General features: G+C 41.7%; 1 protein-coding gene across 1 annotated transcript in view; it reads left to right on the forward strand.

Moving 5' to 3' along the window:
- KCNH4 (potassium voltage-gated channel subfamily H member 4) overlaps window positions 1-20,488 on the forward strand; it is a 198,530-nt gene that overhangs the window by 143,231 nt on the left and 34,811 nt on the right. The window contains exons 4-9 of the mRNA XM_088442465.1: window positions 12-139; window positions 5,519-5,762; window positions 6,930-7,087; window positions 7,395-7,602; window positions 8,469-8,663; window positions 11,976-12,175. Of these exons, the coding sequence (XP_088298591.1) occupies window positions 12-139; window positions 5,519-5,762; window positions 6,930-7,087; window positions 7,395-7,602; window positions 8,469-8,663; window positions 11,976-12,175 (1,133 nt within the window). The remainder of the gene's footprint in view (window positions 1-11; window positions 140-5,518; window positions 5,763-6,929; window positions 7,088-7,394; window positions 7,603-8,468; window positions 8,664-11,975; window positions 12,176-20,488) is intronic.

Genomic DNA, 20,488 nt, shown 5'->3' on the forward strand with positions numbered 1-20,488 from the left:
CATTTTCTCAGAAAAACACAGGAACCGGCGTCCTGGTGCTTCACATTTCAGCTCGGCAAGAAGACAAAGTCGGACTATGCTTTGCCATTTAACTGGTCAAGTCTCTGGACAAAACAAAAGTGACATAAAACTCAACAGCGTGAGCATTTACTCTACATATAAAGCCGTAAAGGTGGGAGATCACCATGTCGGGAGTATGACAGTTTGTGATTTACTCTAATGGCCTTTGATCACATCTTACTGAAAACATTCTAAGATCACTTGCAAAAGCTATTAGATATTTTGGGGGAGATGTATCAAGCCTCATAAAGAAGAAGAAGTTGCCCCTAGCAATCAATCAGCTTCTACCTATCATTTTATAGAAAATACTTGATAAATGCTAGCTAGTTCAGCAGCTGATTGGTTGCTAAGGATAACTTCTTTAGGAGGCTTGATACATCTTCCCCTGTATCTCTTACTTTGTCATATAGTTACATTGTTGACTTGAGTGTTGAGCAGAAGGATCTCTTTCTATTTTGACAGCTTGGGCTGTGTGGTTGGATTGTGTAGTAGCCGTTTAGTGGGATTGTCAGATGACACATACAGACCAAAAGTGGTCATATGCCAACGCAATGCTGAGCATGATGTCATTGAATTACAAACCTAGTAACTTCTGAGGTGTGTCCTGGGTGTGTGCTCATCATACGTAACCAAACTTTTCTAAGACATAAACACACAGAGACAGTAAACGGAATTAAGAAAGGTCAGCTATTTATTTAAAGCAATTTATTTAAAAGATTGTGGGCGGGACGCAGCAAGCTGAGAAATGCGGTAAAACCTCGAAAATACAGGTTTTACAGCATTTGTCATATGCACCAAGCACCGGAGTGCTTGGCTGCAGTGGGTAACGCCATCTTACTGATGGTGTTACCCATAGAAGCCTAATGGCTTCTATCGGGAGATTGCTGAGAGAGGGACCCAATCGGTTCCCTCCCAGCACCCCCTGCGGCATGCGCAGAAGGATGCTGGAGGGGCTTCTGGGTCATAGACCCGGAAGCCCCTTCACCGCAAAGGGCCACTCTTACCAACAGAGCAGTCCTTTGCGGGGATCGTCATGCATACCGGCGTTACCGACGCCGGTATGCATGCGATGACCGGCGGAAGGCATTGAATCGAAAGTGCGAGGTGTCATGCATCCCACCCTGTATGGTGGCAAGAAATGACAGCCCCATAACAGTGCATCCCCCCACAATGAAAACTAAACAACCAAAACACTGCCTTGCGGGTGGTATCCACCCAGTCGATGCAAAAAACAGTCACTAGGGTACTAAGCACAAACCTTCCACTCTCCCAATCCCATTCGAAGATGGCCATACTGCCCCCGTAAAGGTGGTACAGTATTTCTCCACAATTACTAGAAGGTGAGTGCATCCAATGCACCAACTGCACCCAGGCAGTACTTTCACGACAAAAACAATAGCTAACAACAAACAAAGCACTTGGGAAGGCTGGGATGGAGAAATATTCTTCAGGAAAGAGGCATAAAGCCTGGCATACAGAACTTAAGTAAACTCTGCAAAAACCACACCCCTAGTTGCAGTGTGCGGTCAGGTGAGGCAGAGCCTTTCCTTTCATATTTAGGTATACTCAAAAGTTTTGACTATAACAATTGTAAGAAAAATTTAAAGAAAATATTATAAATATCTTCATGGTATTATTCTAAGCATTTTTATAGTCAAAACTCTGGAGTAAAAAGTGTATGGCAGGTGAGGCACTGCCTCCCCTGTCTACCTTTTCCACACATCCCTGATCAGAACACACCAAATTTCCAGAACTATATACTGCTGCACCTTTGTATAATGCCCACATGAACACTTGGGTTCATATATGTATGTGTAAATCTGGCTCTGTTACCAGCCAGTGTCTCCCCAGCCATTTACCTCACCGCACGTCACTGCCTAGTTGTATAATAGGTTAACTGAACTACATGTGATTACCACCCAAGACAGCCCCCAGCCTTCTGGTTTAAGCCAATCCAGGCTCATCCGAGCCCCCCGTTATTCTTCTCAATTATTACACTTATTATGGGGCCACACATGCAGCAATCTTGGTACCATATATTATTGGCATTGTCTTATTGTGTGTCTAATATTGCTATTGCTTATTAAACCAAGGGTTGCATTGAACATGCATCAGTACTTTAATTAGGAGATTGGTTACAGTAAACCTAATACAACACCATTGTTTTTTTTTGCATGATACTTTATAAAGTCTCTACATTTGTGAATTTGCAATTCCTTTCCTATTGGTGGGTGTGGGACCAAAATGGTTACATGTGTTTACCCTTAGATGCTCCACGTATACCTTCATATAAGAGTGAAGTTGGCATTCTGTGCCAGAGAGAGATAGAGTTTGAAGCTAACAGATGTTGTGTTCCTGGTGCTTTGCGAAATAACCTTCGGCAGATCCTATCAGTCTCTCCATTAACCTCTGTTCTCTAATCTGGCTCTGCCAGTCTGTTTTGATAAGGCTGCTCTGTGCAATACAGCACTGACAAATTTTGTGCCTTTGTAACAGTGAGATGTGTCTACTGCAAAAACCTGACCTAATCAGATTAGAGCAGAAAGTGTAACAGATAAGCAGGATTATGTTACTGAATGGGCCCGATCAAAGGAGCAATCTGATTGGCCAATAGGGGAATTCATATCAGGCTTGGCTGACAATGTGACAGACAGATGGCAAAGTGTAAATGCCAGCGCTTTTTTTTTTTGTTTTATAAATATGATAGGATAGAGTCAGATAGTGGGTGACCCATGTCAGCTATATGACGATTCCCTAGAATAAACACATCATACTAACACAAATTATTCAATAAACTGTGGTTCAGGGCCTGATTCAGAGTGTATAGATTTAGAACATTGGACGTCACGCAAGTGCTCAATGTTTTAAATCTGCGCATGCATCCGTGACGCACAGTGCATGCGCCCTGATGGACGGACGGATGCGTATTGGATAGCTATTATCTTCTGGAAGGTGCTAGTTAAATGTTAAGTAGAATCTGATTATTTGCTATAGGCAACATCTCTTCTAAAACTCACTTCTAAAACCGCTCACCCCTTACACTCATGTATGTTCTTACAGCCCACACAAAGAGCAGACTATTATTTGATTTAGAAAATATATATCCATAAAACAAAACACCATAATTTAGATTGGTTTCAAAAGTTACTAACAAAGTACCTGACAGGCATTTTGTTACAGTGTAAATCTCAAGCAAAGTAGTTTATAAAGTGAAAGAATCCCAACTTCTGGCTCCCCAGCAATTGTTTAACTACATGTATGTATGTATGTATGTATGGAGTGGACTGGCTTCTCCTGTAACCTCAGGGGGTTGGTTACCAATAAAAGAAAGGCCATCATGTAACATATGGCAAATGTAGCATAGAAAACATTTAGCCAAACAGACAACAGGCCTAATACTGAGTTGAATGTAAATCGGCCATAATTGCTCCCACACTGCCTATACTTGGTGTGAATGACATGCTGGAAGCAGACATATTTCCTTTTAATTCTGCATAGCCTGCAATTCAGACAACACACCCTCTATTAACTTTGCCTATGTGATAACATCTTGTTACAGCCAATTTACGGCCATATGTGTCTTTACAATGGGTGCAAGGTGTGCGGTGCAGGGGGGCCCACACTGCACACCCTGCACCCATAGTTAAGACTATACTTACCTCTCCGCAGAGCAGCAAAAATTCACTGGGAAAATGGCGGCAGTGATCTGTGCATGCGCAGAAAAGATTTCCACGAGAAAATAGGTGCGGGCATCATTTTCCTGGAGATGCGCAGTAGATTCTGGCGTGAAGCGAGAGTCTACAGTGCTCAGTGCGCTGAAAGAGGGGAGAGGGCCCAAACGGAGGCTGCACACGGGCCCCCTCCTCTCTTAAAATACCCCTGGTTACTCCTCCTCAGTCACAAGTGGAGATGCGACTGAAATGTGTATGACTGCACTGTCCATTTCCAGAGGATGCACAATGCAGAACATACAGGATACGTTACACATACCAGCATTCATCCAACTCAGCATAAGGCCCAATGTATGCAATGATTTTCCACCTCTTAATGCATTAATTGCAGGACTAAATCAAACCTCACCCATCTAGACATGCCAATCCTCATTTGTAAGACCAAGTGCTCACTGTGATGCTATAACTATATTACCCACATTGCCAGCACTTCCATCCAAATATTATAATGATATTTGCCATCCTTCTTAGACCTCACCTCCTGGAGATTGGGATGGTAGGTCAGTAATGTCAGGAAAGGGCAGGAATGAATGATGTGACATGTGCCATAACACCTCACCCACCGCAGCAGGTTGATATGAATTACGTCATCGCCGTTTGGTGGGCAAGACGTAATACACAAAACATTGGCTTTGCCCGTCACTTCTCTGGCTGACTTGGCTTCAAAGAGATTGGGTATCATCAACTATTTCGGGACAGTCAGCAAGCATCATTACAATTATGGCTGTGAATAGAGATAGGCCATAGCGTGGGGCGTGTGGCAGGCATGTCTATATATATATACTACTGACCAAAATTAATTTCCAAGAAGTTTATTTACAGACGGTCTCTGACTTTTTTAGGATGTGTTATATGGAGTGTGGTATGACTTGTCGATATTCAGAAGGTCAACATTCAGACTGTCTACATGTTCTGAATGTCAACAGCCAGAAGATTGACATGGTCATTAGGTCGACATTCAATATGTATTTAGGTCAACATGGTTAAAATGTCAACAAATGCAGAATGTCAACATTTAACATGTCAACACCAAAATGTCGATATATGGCATTTTGGATATTTTAGACTAACCCTAACCAAAAGCCCTAAACTTAAACTTAAGTCTAACCCTAAACCTAACCTTAAAAATCAACCAAAAAAATTGTGTCGATATTTTAACCATGCATGTCTACATATTGATTGTCGAACTAATAACCATGTCGAAATTCTGACTGACGACATTCTGAAACTGTTGACATTCTGGTGTCAACATTCTGAATGTCGAAAAGTCGACCAGATACCACTATATATATATTATTCATGGCAGCAATGAAGTAGAAAGTAGTGTTTAAGTGTATATATCAGCAGCGATAAGGATGCATTTGACATTGTTTTAAATGCTATATAAGGAATTTCCATGTAAGTGCTTTCCCAGCACTAGTTTGTTAGAATTCTTTACATTTAGCTTTACATTCTCAGCGTAAATAAATCTTTAAGCTAAAGTAGTCTTAGGCAGTTTGTAGGTCTGCAGCTCTTGTGTAACTACAAGTTTCAGCATGCTGGGACTTATAGTTCCACTATATCTGCCAAACTACAGGTTGCTAAAGGGCGTTTTAAAGCCAGTTGAGCACTAACACTCACTATTCAGTTGACATTCTCCTTTAGTTGTAGAGATTTTATTGTGAAACAAGAACATTTTCATTTGAGATTGCTCTGACCACCATCTTTCTCTTCTTTTCTGTCACCAGAACCTCTTAGATAACAAGCCTTCCCTCCCCGAGTACAAAGTAGCATCTGTCCAGAAACCTTGCTTCATCCTTCTTCATTACAGCATCTTCAAGGCCCTCTGGGACTGGCTTATCCTCTTAGCCACCTTTTACGTGGCTGTCACCGTTCCTTACAATGTCTGCTTCACAGGCCATGATGACAGCGTCTCTGCAGCGCGAAGCACAATTGTCAGTGACATTGCTGTAGAAATGCTGTTTATTTTAGGTAAGCAAGTAAGTAGAGGACCACACAGCCTTCTTATCAGGTACCACAGGGAGACAATTCAAAGTGGAAAGTATACAATATAAAGTAGATTATAGAATTATATTCTGATATCAGCTATTACAATAAAAAAAATACAGCAACAGAGGTAATGCAAAATTGGCAACACATTGTGGTGATGGTCCCAACCCTCTTTTTAAAGGAGTTGTCCACCTTATAATGACTTCCTATTTTTAATAATTAAGAACTATGAACAGTTATGACACAATCTGTCTTAGCTCAGCACTAATGGAGGGAAAGCAGAGCTGGTGCTTTTCACTTCTGTAGACTGGGACTTAGCAGGAGATTGAATCTGCATCTGAGCTATGTATTAAACATGTCACCTGATTGGATAGGAATGTCTGACATCCTGCCAGGTGTTATATTTAATATACCCTTCCCACCCTGCCAATTGTAATGTCTGATAAAGGAAAAGACTTTCAGCTATGACAACTGTGAGCTCCTGCTCATCTTCAAGCATCTTCTGCTTTCCCACATTACCCAACATAATCCTGGAGATAGGATCATTCAAGTAGTTTCTTTATAATTGTTTTGCCCTAAATGGTTGATACATTATATAAGGGTTCTAGAAAACTGTGATAGATAATGTTGACCTGCTCGTGAAAGCAGTTAAGAATGATATGTCAACATGCAGAATGCAGACAATCATTATGTCGGCACCATCATGCCTACATGTGCAGAATGTTGACATGTCTACATCCAAAATGTCAACACTTGCATAATGTCATAATTTTCTGAATGTTGTTAGCCAGAATGTTGACAGTACTATTTTAGCCTAAAAGCAACCCTGACCCTAATCTAACCCTAACCCTATATGATGAATTAATAAGACATCTAGATAAGTGAAGTGGCTTGAGATAGGATAGGTCATCAGAGAGGTCTTCTTGATAGCTGCTACGAGCATGACAAATTTGTACATTATAAAAACAAAAATACAGAAATATCTATGCTGACACATGTAATAACCTGCTGTTATTACATATACAAATGGTCTCTCTCTGTGCTATTTACTGATTCCTGGCCCTAACACACAATATAGTGTAAACCTGTTAGAGGTCAGGACTGAAAAAAATTACAGCAAAACTCTTTTGTTCAACTCTATTTTTGCAGATATAATATTGAATTTCCGCACAACCTATGTCAGTCAGTCCGGACAAGTGGTGTATGACCCCCGCTCTATCTGCATCCACTACCTCGCCACCTGGTTCTTTGTGGACCTCATTGCTGCTTTGCCCTTTGATCTTCTCTATGCATTCAATGTCACAGTGGTAAGATGCAAATATCACAACATATTGTTGTTTCTCTAATATGAGCTTCTCTGTGAGAAATAACCACGCAATGTCAGTTTATAACAAGAACTAGTTGAGCTATGAGAGGAAATGCTTACAAGCAGAAAGTAGAAATCTATTATGGAACCAGCAATTCACCATAGTTTATGAGTGACCGCTAAAGAGACTGTATATATGTGGTTGTAAAGAGACTTATTAAGAGAATGTTAAGAGTTACAGAGTGATAGACTTTGTAGCCTGTATGTTGACACTGTCTCTTTCTTCAAACAATCATAAAACTTGGAAGACATCTCTAGTTCATCTGCTGAAGACCATTCGGTTGTTGAGGCTCCTGAGGTTGTTGCAGAAGCTGGATCGGTATTCTCAGTACAGTGCAATGGTCTTAACCTTACTAATGTCCATGTTTGCCCTCCTGGCTCACTGGATGGCCTGTGTTTGGTATGTAATTGGACGCAAGGAGATGGAGAGCAATGACCCCGTCACCTGGGACATTGGTAAGAAAACCTACAGTATTATTTGTCATGTAAGTAAAGAACAACAATTCATTTAAAAAGAGAAGTCCATGCAAGATCATGACACATAAATAAAAATGATCAGTACTGTAAAACTTAACTAAATCTGATGAAAATGGTAAGGAAATGTGTTAGTTATTTTTGTGTTGTAGCAGTGTCTTTAAATTGTATGACATTCCTTATACTAGCATGATTACAATGGTGCATGGAGATTCTGCACTGAGTGGTCATCATAGTAATTAGTGACTTCCACAGCAAGCAAGGCTCAGACCAAAATGTGATGCACCTATGTTATTATTATTATTATTATTATTATTATTATTAGCATTTTTTTATATGGCGCCACAAGTGTTCCGCAGCACCTTACATAGTAGATAAACAAATAGATGACCAGTGACTTACAGTACAATACCATACAATACAGGACAAGGACAGGGATAATATACATTGCTACATTAGCAAGCATTACACCCATATAAGCAGCAGGGCATAAGCAACCAAGTGTTAGGTACCCTAGTGGGGAGTAAGAAGTAGATGAAAGTGAAGTAGGGAGAAGCACAAGAGGGTAGAGGGCCCTGCTCGTAAGAGCTTACATTCTATGTTGTAAATACATTCATGAAAGTTTATGCGTATCATGTCAACATTCATACTGTATGTTTTGCACATATCTGAGGAACATATCAGAACTAAGCATATCTGCAATACATTGTTCATCATAAACATTGAAAAGTCTTGATAAGAATATTTGTCAAAACTGTTCTTTTGTACTGGATATATTGAATTCTGTAGCAACAAGTTATTATTGTAGCAACACATACACAATTTTAAGTCTTTAACCTTTTTTACAGGTTGGCTTCATGAACTTGGCAAACGGCTTGAAGTGCCCTACATAAATAATTCAATTGGTGGACCCTCTATTCGTAGTGCTTATATAGCATCCCTCTACTTTACGCTCAGCAGCCTTACCAGTGTGGGATTTGGCAATGTTTGTGCCAATACTGATGCTGAGAAGATCTTCTCCATTTGCACTATGCTGATAGGAGGTATGTGCGGAATGTGTATCTGGTCTGGATGGCTGTCCCAGTCCAGGATATCTTATGTATGGTCATTTAACATTCAAGTAATAACCTAGTTTAATATAAGAATTTATCCATACGGACTTGTTATCATGGCTGGGAGAGGATACATTGGGAAAGGAATTGCCCTAAGGGAAGAAGAGCTCCCGAGACCTAATGTTGTGCTAAGATTCATTAATTTAAATAATTTTCAACCAGCGTCGGAGCAGGGCTCATTGCTGTCCTGTGACAGGACCGCGTCACCCAATGGGTCGGGGCCACTGGCATGAGAAAGTAGAGAGCTGCCCGAACACTCTAAGTGGCTCTACGCACTGCAGGGTGCATGCTCAGAGTAGGGTGCCGTTCCAGGAACCATATTAGTCAGATGCATGGGGCAGTGATGGTGCCACCCTAAGACCCCTGCGCCCTGTGTGAAGGCAAGGCTTGCAAACCCCTCCCCAGGTCCCTTATTTTCAACCTATCTGATCTTTATTATCCCTTGGGTAGATGAAGCTGGACTGTGGCATAAAATTGGATTGGTAGCCTGAAGAGTCAAGTGAGTGTCAGTACCTGGTTGCCCCCTTTCTCAATAATTGTTTTGTGAAATAGTTGATCAGAGGATAATAGCCAATATAAAATGCATGTGCTTCCATGCTTGTAACAGTAGATTGTTATAACTGACTATCAAAGTCTCAGGGAAATATACAAGAGGAACCCAGCAGTCTGGGTCTCATTTATAAATGTGCAGAGATAATGTTTGTGATGACGTGCACAAATCATGCACATACAGAGTTCAAAAACAGGAGATTGTTAAAGTTAGATTAATTAGTTAGGATAAAATCAAATGGGGTTGGAGGTGGATGGACGTGGAGGTGGGATCGCATAGATGTGTCCATCACTGAATACAGCACTCAATGTGGACTTAAGCCACATATCCATTACACGACTAAACGATAATGACATCTTTATTGTTCAATTGTTCAATATACTGTGCAGTGGATATTGTGCCCACACTGAATGATATGTCGTTCAGTGCAAACACCCTCCTCATCCCCAAACATGCACAACCTGACGATATCATCAGGTTGGTTGGTTGGTTGAGGCGATGACAGATGCTGACAATGACTAGCTGGAACGCACAACACTGGTCGTTGCTGGCATATTCACTGCACGATTAATGAACGATTGGACGTCCATTTATATCGTGTGGTGGATATGCACCCTTAGGTGCATCAGAATCTCTGACTCAGGCCCATAGCCTTTTTCTCACAAAATGACTTGATTCTTCCACATTCTCAGAGGTAGCATCATGCTATACTCTCTTTCAATGCAATGCGGTAGCACTCTCAATTTCAACATTGTTACATTTTTGGTATAAGCATTTGTATAAATCATGAAACAAGTGTATACATCTAAGCTGTCAACATATAATGGATGTCAGCCTGTCACATAGTTACTTATTAGTACCAACTTGTAGGTCTAAAATGGGGAGATTGGGGAGTGTGTAGAGAGAAGGATTTTCAGGAAGGTGGGAGGGGGAGGTGGCAAAAGGAAGTTAGAAGGGACCGGTCATGAGCAGTATCCAACAGAAAACATGGTGTAGGCCGAAGAGCCAAAAACAAGCATGTGGACGTTAAAACCTATACTCACTATGGTAAAAAAAAAAAGTATAAAGACTTCAAACAAAGGGGTACTACTACTACAAATAACAATAATAATAATAATAATAATAATAATAATAATAACAATAATAATAATATAATCAATGGATCCCATACCCTGGTGAAAAAGGTCACTGAGTTCTGTAATCATCTAGTGAATTGCAGGTGGGTTATGGTTCTTACACACTGCTGCAATGCAGCATGTGCCAGTGATGAGATGGTGGATTCGCTTCTTTAAATGTTTAGTGGTACTAGGGACTCCTACAGGAAGTAAGAAATATACTGGGGAGTAATCTATTTTAAGTTTTACTTTGCACACTGTAATAAAAACCTTAAAAAACACAAAATACACAATTATAATAGAGATCCAAGATGTCCCCTTACACTCATGATTAATGTGAGACCTATATAAGGCTGAAACAAGCTATACTGTAATAGAAACATATAGGAGATGGAATTAATGATGGGAGTTGCCTAAACAGCACTGGTTTACATTGTAAAAGGATGAATTTACTGTCCCTACACACCTAACAGATATATCTGCAGATGACGGTTGTTCATACACACTGAACAACCATCATCTGTTATCTGGCAAGTGTACGGGTGGTTGGCTGACCGTCCGTACACACAGCATGATGCCCTAACATATCTGCATATATATTTGGCATCGGCTGTGCAGCACTGCCGACACGATATGTCTGTGAGCGACGTCGATCACAGACATATCATTGGTACACACTGGCCGATGCACACACGATATATTGGCCGATCAATTGATCAGCCAATGTATCTGCCAGTGTGTACCCAGCATTACACTCCCCTCTCCAGTCTAACACTGAGACAACTCGCCCAGCGAAAGGGAAGGTGCTCCCCAGCCAGGGGGCGTATCTATAATGGGTGCAGGGTGGGTCCAGGGGGGCCCACACCGCACACCCTGCAACCATTAGCTCTTTATACTAACCTGTCCGTTGTCCCCAGTAATGCTGCTCTGTGCCCCCATTAGCCCCTGAGAAGCAATGCCTTTCTGCTCAACTAACCTTGCAAATGTCTAATTACATTTGAAGATGAATAAGACACCAATCACAACATGACATACAACAATAACAAAAAAAGGAAGGGTGGGCAGGGAATCCTGAAGAAAATAGGAAGTAAGTGTACCTGACCTTCCTCTCTATAACCCCCACCCTTCTTTGTTACAATAGGTTGACTGGCTCCCACTAAAACTGTCGATTAACTATTTGAACTTAAAAAGCAACTAAGAAATCTCCTATCAGCTCTAAGACCTGCCATTTATGTAACATTAGGCTTATATAGAGTTCAGCTACCTTACCATATGTAAAGTCAGTATAAGAAATTAATCCTCAGTTTCTCTGTTGGGAACATTAATACTTTGCATTTAGTTTCAATACTGGCACTAAAACAAAAATCAATCAGTTTTATTTGGCTAGTGTATGTTATGTTACAATAAAAGAAAGTGGTTGCTCTGATTTAGTGCAAATCTTCCAGCTAATTACAACGTTAGACAAGGAAAGGTACTCAAAAACTTATTTACAGAGTTACACTAGACTAAAGCTACAGTAACTACTATTTGGTTGTTATGAGTTATAGCACCTATTAATTACCTGTCTTACTCTTGCAGCCCTGATGCATGCTGTCGTTTTTGGTAATGTAACAGCCATCATCCAACGGATGTACTCCCGCCGCTCCCTGTACCATACACGTATGAAGGACCTCAAGGATTTTATCCGTGTTCATCGCCTGCCTCAGCAGCTTAAACAACGTATGTTAGAGTACTTCCAGACAACCTGGTCTGTCAATAATGGCATTGATGCCAACGAGGTAAGAGATATTTAACAAAACAAAAAAATTGCCTAAACGTGCGCCTTTATAATTGAACAACATTTTTACATTAACAGCATTTTTTATAACATATTTAGACTTTCCAAAATAAACCTGATACGTTTGTCATCCTTGCGCTTTTTTTTTTTTTTACTTTGCATGAGCACCAAAGCTTGTTATGCATCCACAGTTATGCCAGCATAGGGCCTGATTCTGGGATGCACGCAATGTCGATGTCGGATGTAGTGGAGTCATTTTTTGCTACTGCGCATGCGCCAAAGCCTCACGAGACGGCGGACAGAGTGTGGATTTATTCGCAAAGTGAGTGACAGGTAGTCAGCATTTGTGGGAAGTAATGGAGAGTGGCTACAAAAAATTTAGGTGCATCAGGACCTGTTTCTGGACGTGCCCTACCGAGCCTCTGCAAATTCATATGCAGCTACAGAGGTCCCCACGTATTAGGTGAGACAGACATTCTGAGACAGCATACAGTTGCTCAGATGTTCAATGTGTGACAGATGTGTGACCAATGTTTCCTCTTTTTGTAAGCGGTGGATGTGAGATGTCGAAGTCAGCCAAGTCATATTTTTCCAACTTTGCTGCGTCCAAAATCACAGTTGTGTTTCTTGCGAATACAACTGCGTTCACCTCTAAATCAGGCTGATTTTGCGCTTCCAACCCATTGCACTAAGGGGGACAGGACAAGAGTTGGAGGGGACATGTAAGCATGGTAACGATACTGGATCAGAACCTCTATACACACCTTCCTATACCTTCTAATGTCCTGCCTATACCTTCTAATATCCTGCCTATACCTTCTGAGGATGACGCTAATTTGCATACGCAGTCATACCATAAATAAAGACTTAGACGTGGAATCTGTGGTTCCAAAGCACAAGTGTTATTCAGGTAAAAGTTCAGACAGTTACACGCAATTGATCTAGACACAATTTAGGCGCAAAAGGAAATTATACAGACCCAAGTACAGTATACATACACAGCGCTTCCGGACCCGGAGATATGCATCAGCAAGAGACCCCTAGTCATACAGCATTCAGCACGAAGACTAAGAACCAGCGTTTGTGCACACATATTAATACCCCCACAAAATAAACAGGACAATAGGGACGTTTGTTGCTGTTGTCATTGGTTCCCAGGGGAGAAGCATCTGTTACAGCACATTTAACAGGCTGGTTCAAATAGACTCTCCCTGCCTCTAACAGCTGGGGATCTTTCTCTTCACGCCCCCTGCAACATCCTAACAGTTGTTCCTGAAATATACATTTTGTTGCTTGTAGATTCTGTGATCCATAACTCGAGTTTGCATGATGCGACCTTCCCACCAATAACACCGGAATACTGTAAAAAGAATACGCATCAGTACAAGACCAAACACGACTTGTTTAGCATGTATAATACCTTAGTTATCAAATCTCTTTATTTCTCAGCATTTAAACTAACTGAACCAACTTAAATCATACACTTTAAAGCTTATTGAACCTTATGTGTGAATATGTAATGTGTGGGTATTGAGGGTTTGATATAAGGACGCTAGTTAACTTGGGGCAGATGCGTGTGCATGAAGCTAATATTTGGCGTTTTCAAACAGAATCTTATGCATTCGCTAATATGCGACTAGTTAACAGCGCTATTGTGCATATTAATGTGTGTATGAGAAATGGTGTAAGATGCAATCACATGATGCTAATAGTAATATTGCCACATGTACTAAAGTGTGAGTTTATCTAAAATGGCGCTTAGGCGGCCATTCGCAAAATGGCATCTTGCGATCTCATTTCCAAGATGGCGTCTTGCGGCCAGTCGCAAGATGGCGTCGTCGCGATTAAATTTTAAACTGAACTTGTCTCAGCCAATTATTCAGCTTCGACAGTCCACCCTTTGATAGCAAACAACATGCTATCACAATCTGCTATTAGAATTTTATTTAGGCTTACATTTACATATTATTTGGTGTTATTATGGGATGGCACAAGGTGGTTCTTAATCCATCAATAATGTGTCTCTGGGCGGGGACATAAAACTACTATTATACGGACACCGCAGATCTTGGAAGATCATGTGAATGGTGTGGGTATGCACCAGTCTTATAAAAGCAGTCTTGAAGGGGAATTGAGACTTTACATTATCTGAGGTGTTCTATGAATAACATTTCAATAATACATTCTATGCATGTCTAAATATAATACATCAAACGATTGTATGTCCTAGTTCAGGGTTATAATGCAGTTCTATATTTACCTCGGTATACATATTGTCATTACTGACCACCATCATAGTTTCATTCTTTCATTTCACTCTGTTTTTACATTTTCCACACTTCAACACAATAGGAACACACCGGACGCATATGCCAATTATTATGATGACAATCACTATAAGGATTAAGAATTTGCCTACGCTGGCGATCACTTCCTGGACCCATTCCCCTAGACCTGAGAAACATTTCACTGGGTTCAGCCATGAAACCCATCCTTCTATCTTCTCCTCTACTTCAGCCACTGAAGCGTTATGGTTCTTGCGAAATTCCCACTTTAGCTGCAGAATTTCATCCATCTTCCGGTCTATCACATCCTTAGGGTCGCTGGTATCATTGGTGACATAGGTGCAACATTTTACTCCAAATTGGGTGGCTAATGTTACGCAATACCCTCCAGTAACAGCAGTTAAATAATTCAACACTAGTCTGTGTTGCACCAGTTCTTTCTTGTAAGCTTGCAATTCTCTCCCTGTATACCTGAATGTGTAATCGTACATCTCAGTGATATTATCTGTTAATTTAGCAAGTTCCTGGATATATCTAAAATTTAATGTACCCCGAGCAATCCTGGTGGGGTACAATGCGACCAGAACTTGAAAGCCAGTTGTCTCACTGATTAACTGAGTGGCTTTATGTATATCACCAGGTATCATATTTCTTTTGCCTCTGTGTTCATATTGTGTGTGAAGATATGGTGATGGTGTGTTTTTATGTATACCCAGCATTTCAACATGTGTGAGAGTCATAACTTCTGGGACTACTCTTCCCAGGTAACACAAACCTTGGGAACTCGGGGACAGCCATTTATACGCTTTTCTTCCACATATAAAATATACATTATCAGGGAGAACATAAGGAATGGTATGCATCATTATCATTAAGCACATTTGCCTTGCAAACAATCCTATTTCTGGTTCTTCCATCTGGTACATGCAAGTTTCTGGCTGTATTATTTCAGCACAATAACCATTTGGCACCTTACCAATAATTTCTTTGGTGAAACTCAATGTATACCGATACCTAAAATGTTTCCCACCAGACTTAATGGAGCGCAGCAGGTCATGGTTTATGGACTCATTATCAGCTCTTTGTGAGAAGGTCATCATCTGATTATTCCCCGTCACTTCCCAATTCCCAGGTTTATTGGGGTTGGTTATGTTTAGACACAACAGTGATCTATCTACTTGGAATTGATGGAGTTTGAAATGAGGTGGTTTGGATGAGAGGAATTTTCCATCCAATGTTTTCCCTTTTTGCAATTCTAAAATTTCCGTGATATTCAGCGGAAATGGCACCAACCCTACATTATGCTGTCCCTGTGGCACATGTGAACACACCCAGCAATCGGTTTAATTTAACACTTTGCCTACCATGCTATGATAATCCTCTAGAGGGTACCCACCCCAGTAAGGATTATATTTAGGTTGGCACCGTTGGATACAGTTCTCATCAACTAGGAACCCACAAAGCTCACAAATACAGGAATCTTCAGACGATAAACCTCCACACCTTCCCCGAGTATCCGGTATGACAGCTCTCTTAACAATAACAGTACTAAGATTGGTCAGACACTCCCCTGATTGGTATTGCACTCCTCCTGATTCCACTCCATCAGCACAGCCATCAGCTCCCGTTTCCTCAATCGGTCCCCCATCACAGACACTGGATATCCCCGGACTGACCAGGATGGTGAACACTCTAAAAGAGAATATGAAAATGAACACAGCAGGCCCGTCCATTGTCACAACAAGACCTGCAAATTTCTCTCAGTTCAGGTATCTTACTACGACTTTTTCAATCCTCCCGGAACAAGCTCACGAGCGACAGGTCCACGCTATCAGCTTTGTCTCCAACTTGTTTTTCCACCGGTTGATTGACCTTTTTGCAGTGAGTGGAATGGACCCAGGTATCTCTCTCGGCCACCTTCAAAGATGTAGTACTTGTCAGTAGCACCTGGTACGGACCTTCCTACCGATCAGTCAAACAACCTGAACGCAAGAAATTTCTGATCATTACATATTCTCCTGGTTCAACATCATGACAGTTCGTTTCAGGCATATCATTAGACAACAATTTCAGTTTCTGCTGCTGTTGCTTTAACTGCTTACTCATTGATATAAGATACTTCACAGTTATCTCGTTGTTACCCTTTAGATCTTCCTGTGGACTTATAATCAAATGAGGTTGTCTACCGAACAATATTTCAAATGGGGACAGATTCAGAGGAGGTCTAGGAGTGGTCCTTATGCTATGTAGGACCAAAGGTAACGCTTCTGGCCATCCTAGTCCAGTCTCAGTCATGATTTTACTTAGCTTATTTTCAATAGTCCCGTTCATCCTCTCTACCTTTGCACTGGCTTGGGGTCGGTAGGGGGTGTGAAGTCGGCTATTAATACCCATCAGCTTACACATATTTTGAAAAACATCACCTGTGAAATGGGTACCCCTATCACTCTCGATGATTTTAGGGATACCATACCTGCATATAAATTCCTGAACTATTTTCTTGGCAGTAAACACAGCAGTATTAGTGGCTGCTGGGTAGGCCTCAACCTAGTTAGAAAATACGTCTGTGCACACTAATACATAAGGTTCCTGCAGGGTGGTAATTGGATGAAATCAATTTGTATCACCTGGAAAGGTCCATCAGTCGGTGGAATGTGGGACGGTTCGGTAGGGATCGCTTTCCCTATGTTCTTTCTCAAGCAGGTCAGACAGGACATTGCTATCTTCTCTGCTTGTGAAGAAAAACCTGGTGCGCACCAGTATGCCCTCACCAACTTGCACATACCCTGTTTACCCAGATGAGTCAGACCGTGTGCTGCCTCAGCCAGGCTGGGGTAATATGCCTTGGGGGCTACTGGCTTACCATGTCCGTCCCTCCAGAGCCCAGAGGACTCTTGCCCACATCCCTTGGACTTCCAAATGGATTTTTCCTGAATTGAACACAAATTTTGCATCTCAATTAACTTCAGCATATCAATAGTTTGAAATTACATAAATATTTCAGTTGGAGAAATTTTTTTAACCCTGCTGCCCATTTTGCAGCTTCATCAGCTCTGTTGTTGCCCAGTGACACCGGGTCATCCTCACATGTGTGGGCTTTGCATTTAATTACTGCCACTGCTTTGGGCAATTGGATTGCTTCTAAAAGATGCTTTATGTGTCAGGAATGTGCAACTGGTGTGCCTGCTGCTGTCATAAACTTTCTCAGGCGCCATAGAGCCCCAAAATCGTGCACCACCCCGAACGCGTACCTCGAGTCAGTGTAGATGTTAGCAGATTTGCCTGCTGCCAGTTCACATGCTCTAGTCAGTGCTACTATTCTGCCACCTGGGCTGAGTGAGGAGGACCGAGAGGTTTAGCTTCTATGGTGTACATAATTCACCTGTGTCTGTTTGTCAATGGCAACTCCCATCCGTATAAAAAGTTACATCCACATTCTCTAAAGGTGTGTCATGTATGTCAGGTCTAGCAGTAAAGGTCTGATTCAGATATGTCATACAATCGTGCGTATCATTATGTCTGCTGAACTCACCTCCCGCCAGCAACTCCTCTCCTTCCACCCTTTGTACATCATGTTGTACATATGGTAGGTATGTTGCTGGACTCAGCGTACTGCAACGTTTAACGGTAATATTTGCAGGAGCGATTAGAGCTAGTTCCCATTTGGTGAACCCAGCCTAGGAGATGTGTCTGGTTTGAGCTGAGTTCAACAGAGCAGATACAGCATGGGGAGTGTAGACAATCATATCATGGCCTAATACTACGTCCTCACTTTTACTCACCAATAGAGCGGTAGCTGCTACACTTCTCAAACAGCTGGGGAGTGATCTTGCTACCGTGTCCAATTGGGCACTGTAGTATGCTACGGCCTACTGGCATCACCATGTTTTTGTGTAAGGACACCTGCAGCACAACCATCAGCTTCCGTACAATACAAATCAAAAGGTTTTTCATAATCAGGTATTCCCAATGCAGGAGCTCTTGTCAGACTATCCTTCAGATTAAGGAAAGCTTGTTCTGATTCCTCTGTGTGTATGACATGATCGGGCTTTGAGGAAGAGACTAATTCCTGTAAAGGTAAGGCCAAAATAGAAAAACCTGGTATCCACATTCTACAATATCCACACATTCCCAAGAAGGTACGAATTTGCTGTTGATTCTGCAGCAGTGTCATGTTTTGTATGGCCTGGATTCTATCTGTTGTGAGGTGTCGTAACCCCTGGGTTAGGCAGTGTCCCAAATATTTTACTCTGGATTGGCACGGCTGTAGTTTGTCCTTAGCCACCCTGTGTCCTGTTTGTGAGAGATGAAGTAACAAAAGTTTAGTATCATTCAAACATGACATAAACGAGTCAGAACATAGCAATAAATCATCCACATATTGAATTAGAACAGATTCATTGGCAGGTTGAAAAGATTGTAAACAGTCGTGCAATGCCTGGGAGAAGATACTGGGGCTGTCTATGAAACCTTGGGGTAATCGTGTCCATGTGTATTGTAAACCTCTGTATGTAAATGTGAATAGATACTGACAGTCAGGATGGAGAGGCACAGAGAAGAAAGCAGAACAGAGGTCAATGACAGTGAAATGGGTTGCATTTGGTGGGATCTGCATCAAAATGACAGCTGGATTCGGCACTACAGGGAATTGGCTCTCTACTACCTTATTAACACCTATAAGGTCTTGTACCAGCCTATAACCCCTCCCACCACTCTTCTTTACCGGGAAGATGGGACTGTTGGCTTCACTAGCTGTACGGACTAAAATTCCCTGTTGTAATAATCGCTCAATTATTGGAAAAACCCCTAATTCTACCTCCTGTTTTAGTGGGTACCGGGGAATATTTGGAGCTTGCCTTCCGTTTTTTAAATTTACCATTACTGGGCTTACGTTTGCCATTAATCCAGTGTCCTGTCCATCTTTAATCCAAAGGCAATCTGGAATTAGGGACAACATTTCATCTACCTGTGATGGAGTTTCATTTAAAACTGTAGAGTGATACATTATCCTTTGAGGAGTGTCTAACATATCCCACACTTCGTATACCATTCTCTCTGGGATATCTAAAAATACACCATCAGGGGTGCAATATATAACACATCCCATCTTACATAACAAGTCTCTGCCCAGTAGGTTAGTAGGAGCTGCAGCAGAGAGGAGAAAAGAATGCCTGGTATGCAACGGCCCAATAGTAACCTCTGTGGACTTTGTTAAAGGATAATGTTCCACTTTACCTGTTACACCATTGTTGGTACTGTCTCGTTGGTCACCTGCAAATTAATGGGAGATTTTATCACCGACCTGGTCGCCCCTGTGTCTACAAGAAAAGGATATTCAGTACCAGCTACATCAACCATCATGACCGGTTCTTCCATAGTACTTCCCGTTAACCTGACCATCTGTAGACTACAGGTATGACCTGACCCCTAGCGTTGGCTACCATTCTCCAATAAAGCATTTACGGCTACAATTGGAGCTGGTGCCTGCTGAACATTTGCTGGCCTCTGTGCATATCCCTTATGCGGCTATCTAGGTCTTCCCTGATGTGGGATCCCTACTCCTTTTACTGTACAGTTTCTACTTAAGTGTCCTGTTTGTTTACAGTTAAAACATGTTCGTGTTTCGGATGAAGACACATGTTGTTGTGAGGTTTGCCCAGAGGGTAAAGGTGGTGGATATGGGTAAGGATAGGGAGGATAAGGGTATTGTGGGGGATAAGAAGTTGGTGGATAGCCTGGGACCTGTGGTTGCATTGGGTTAGTGGGATAGAGTTGTGTTTGTTGTTGAGTGGGGTTAGTGAGAGCACATACTTGTTCAGACGTGAGTGTGTGTGCAAGTGCAAGTGTGTCTGTTGGCTGTGATGTTACCGTCATTCCCTCCAGAGCTTGTATACTGACAGCCATTACTTTTTCGCTCTGGGCTTCTCTCTTTTTGGAGATGTTTTTATCATGTTCAATGGCTGTTTCTATGAGGGTATCTATTGTGGGGAAGCAATCGGGAAGCCGACTGCCTAAATACCGGCAGCTGG

The sequence above is a fragment of the Taudactylus pleione genome, unplaced genomic scaffold, assembly GCF_031769625.1.
Source record: "Taudactylus pleione unplaced genomic scaffold, aTauple2 ptg000018l, whole genome shotgun sequence".
Classification (NCBI taxonomy): Eukaryota; Metazoa; Chordata; class Amphibia; order Anura; family Myobatrachidae; genus Taudactylus; species Taudactylus pleione.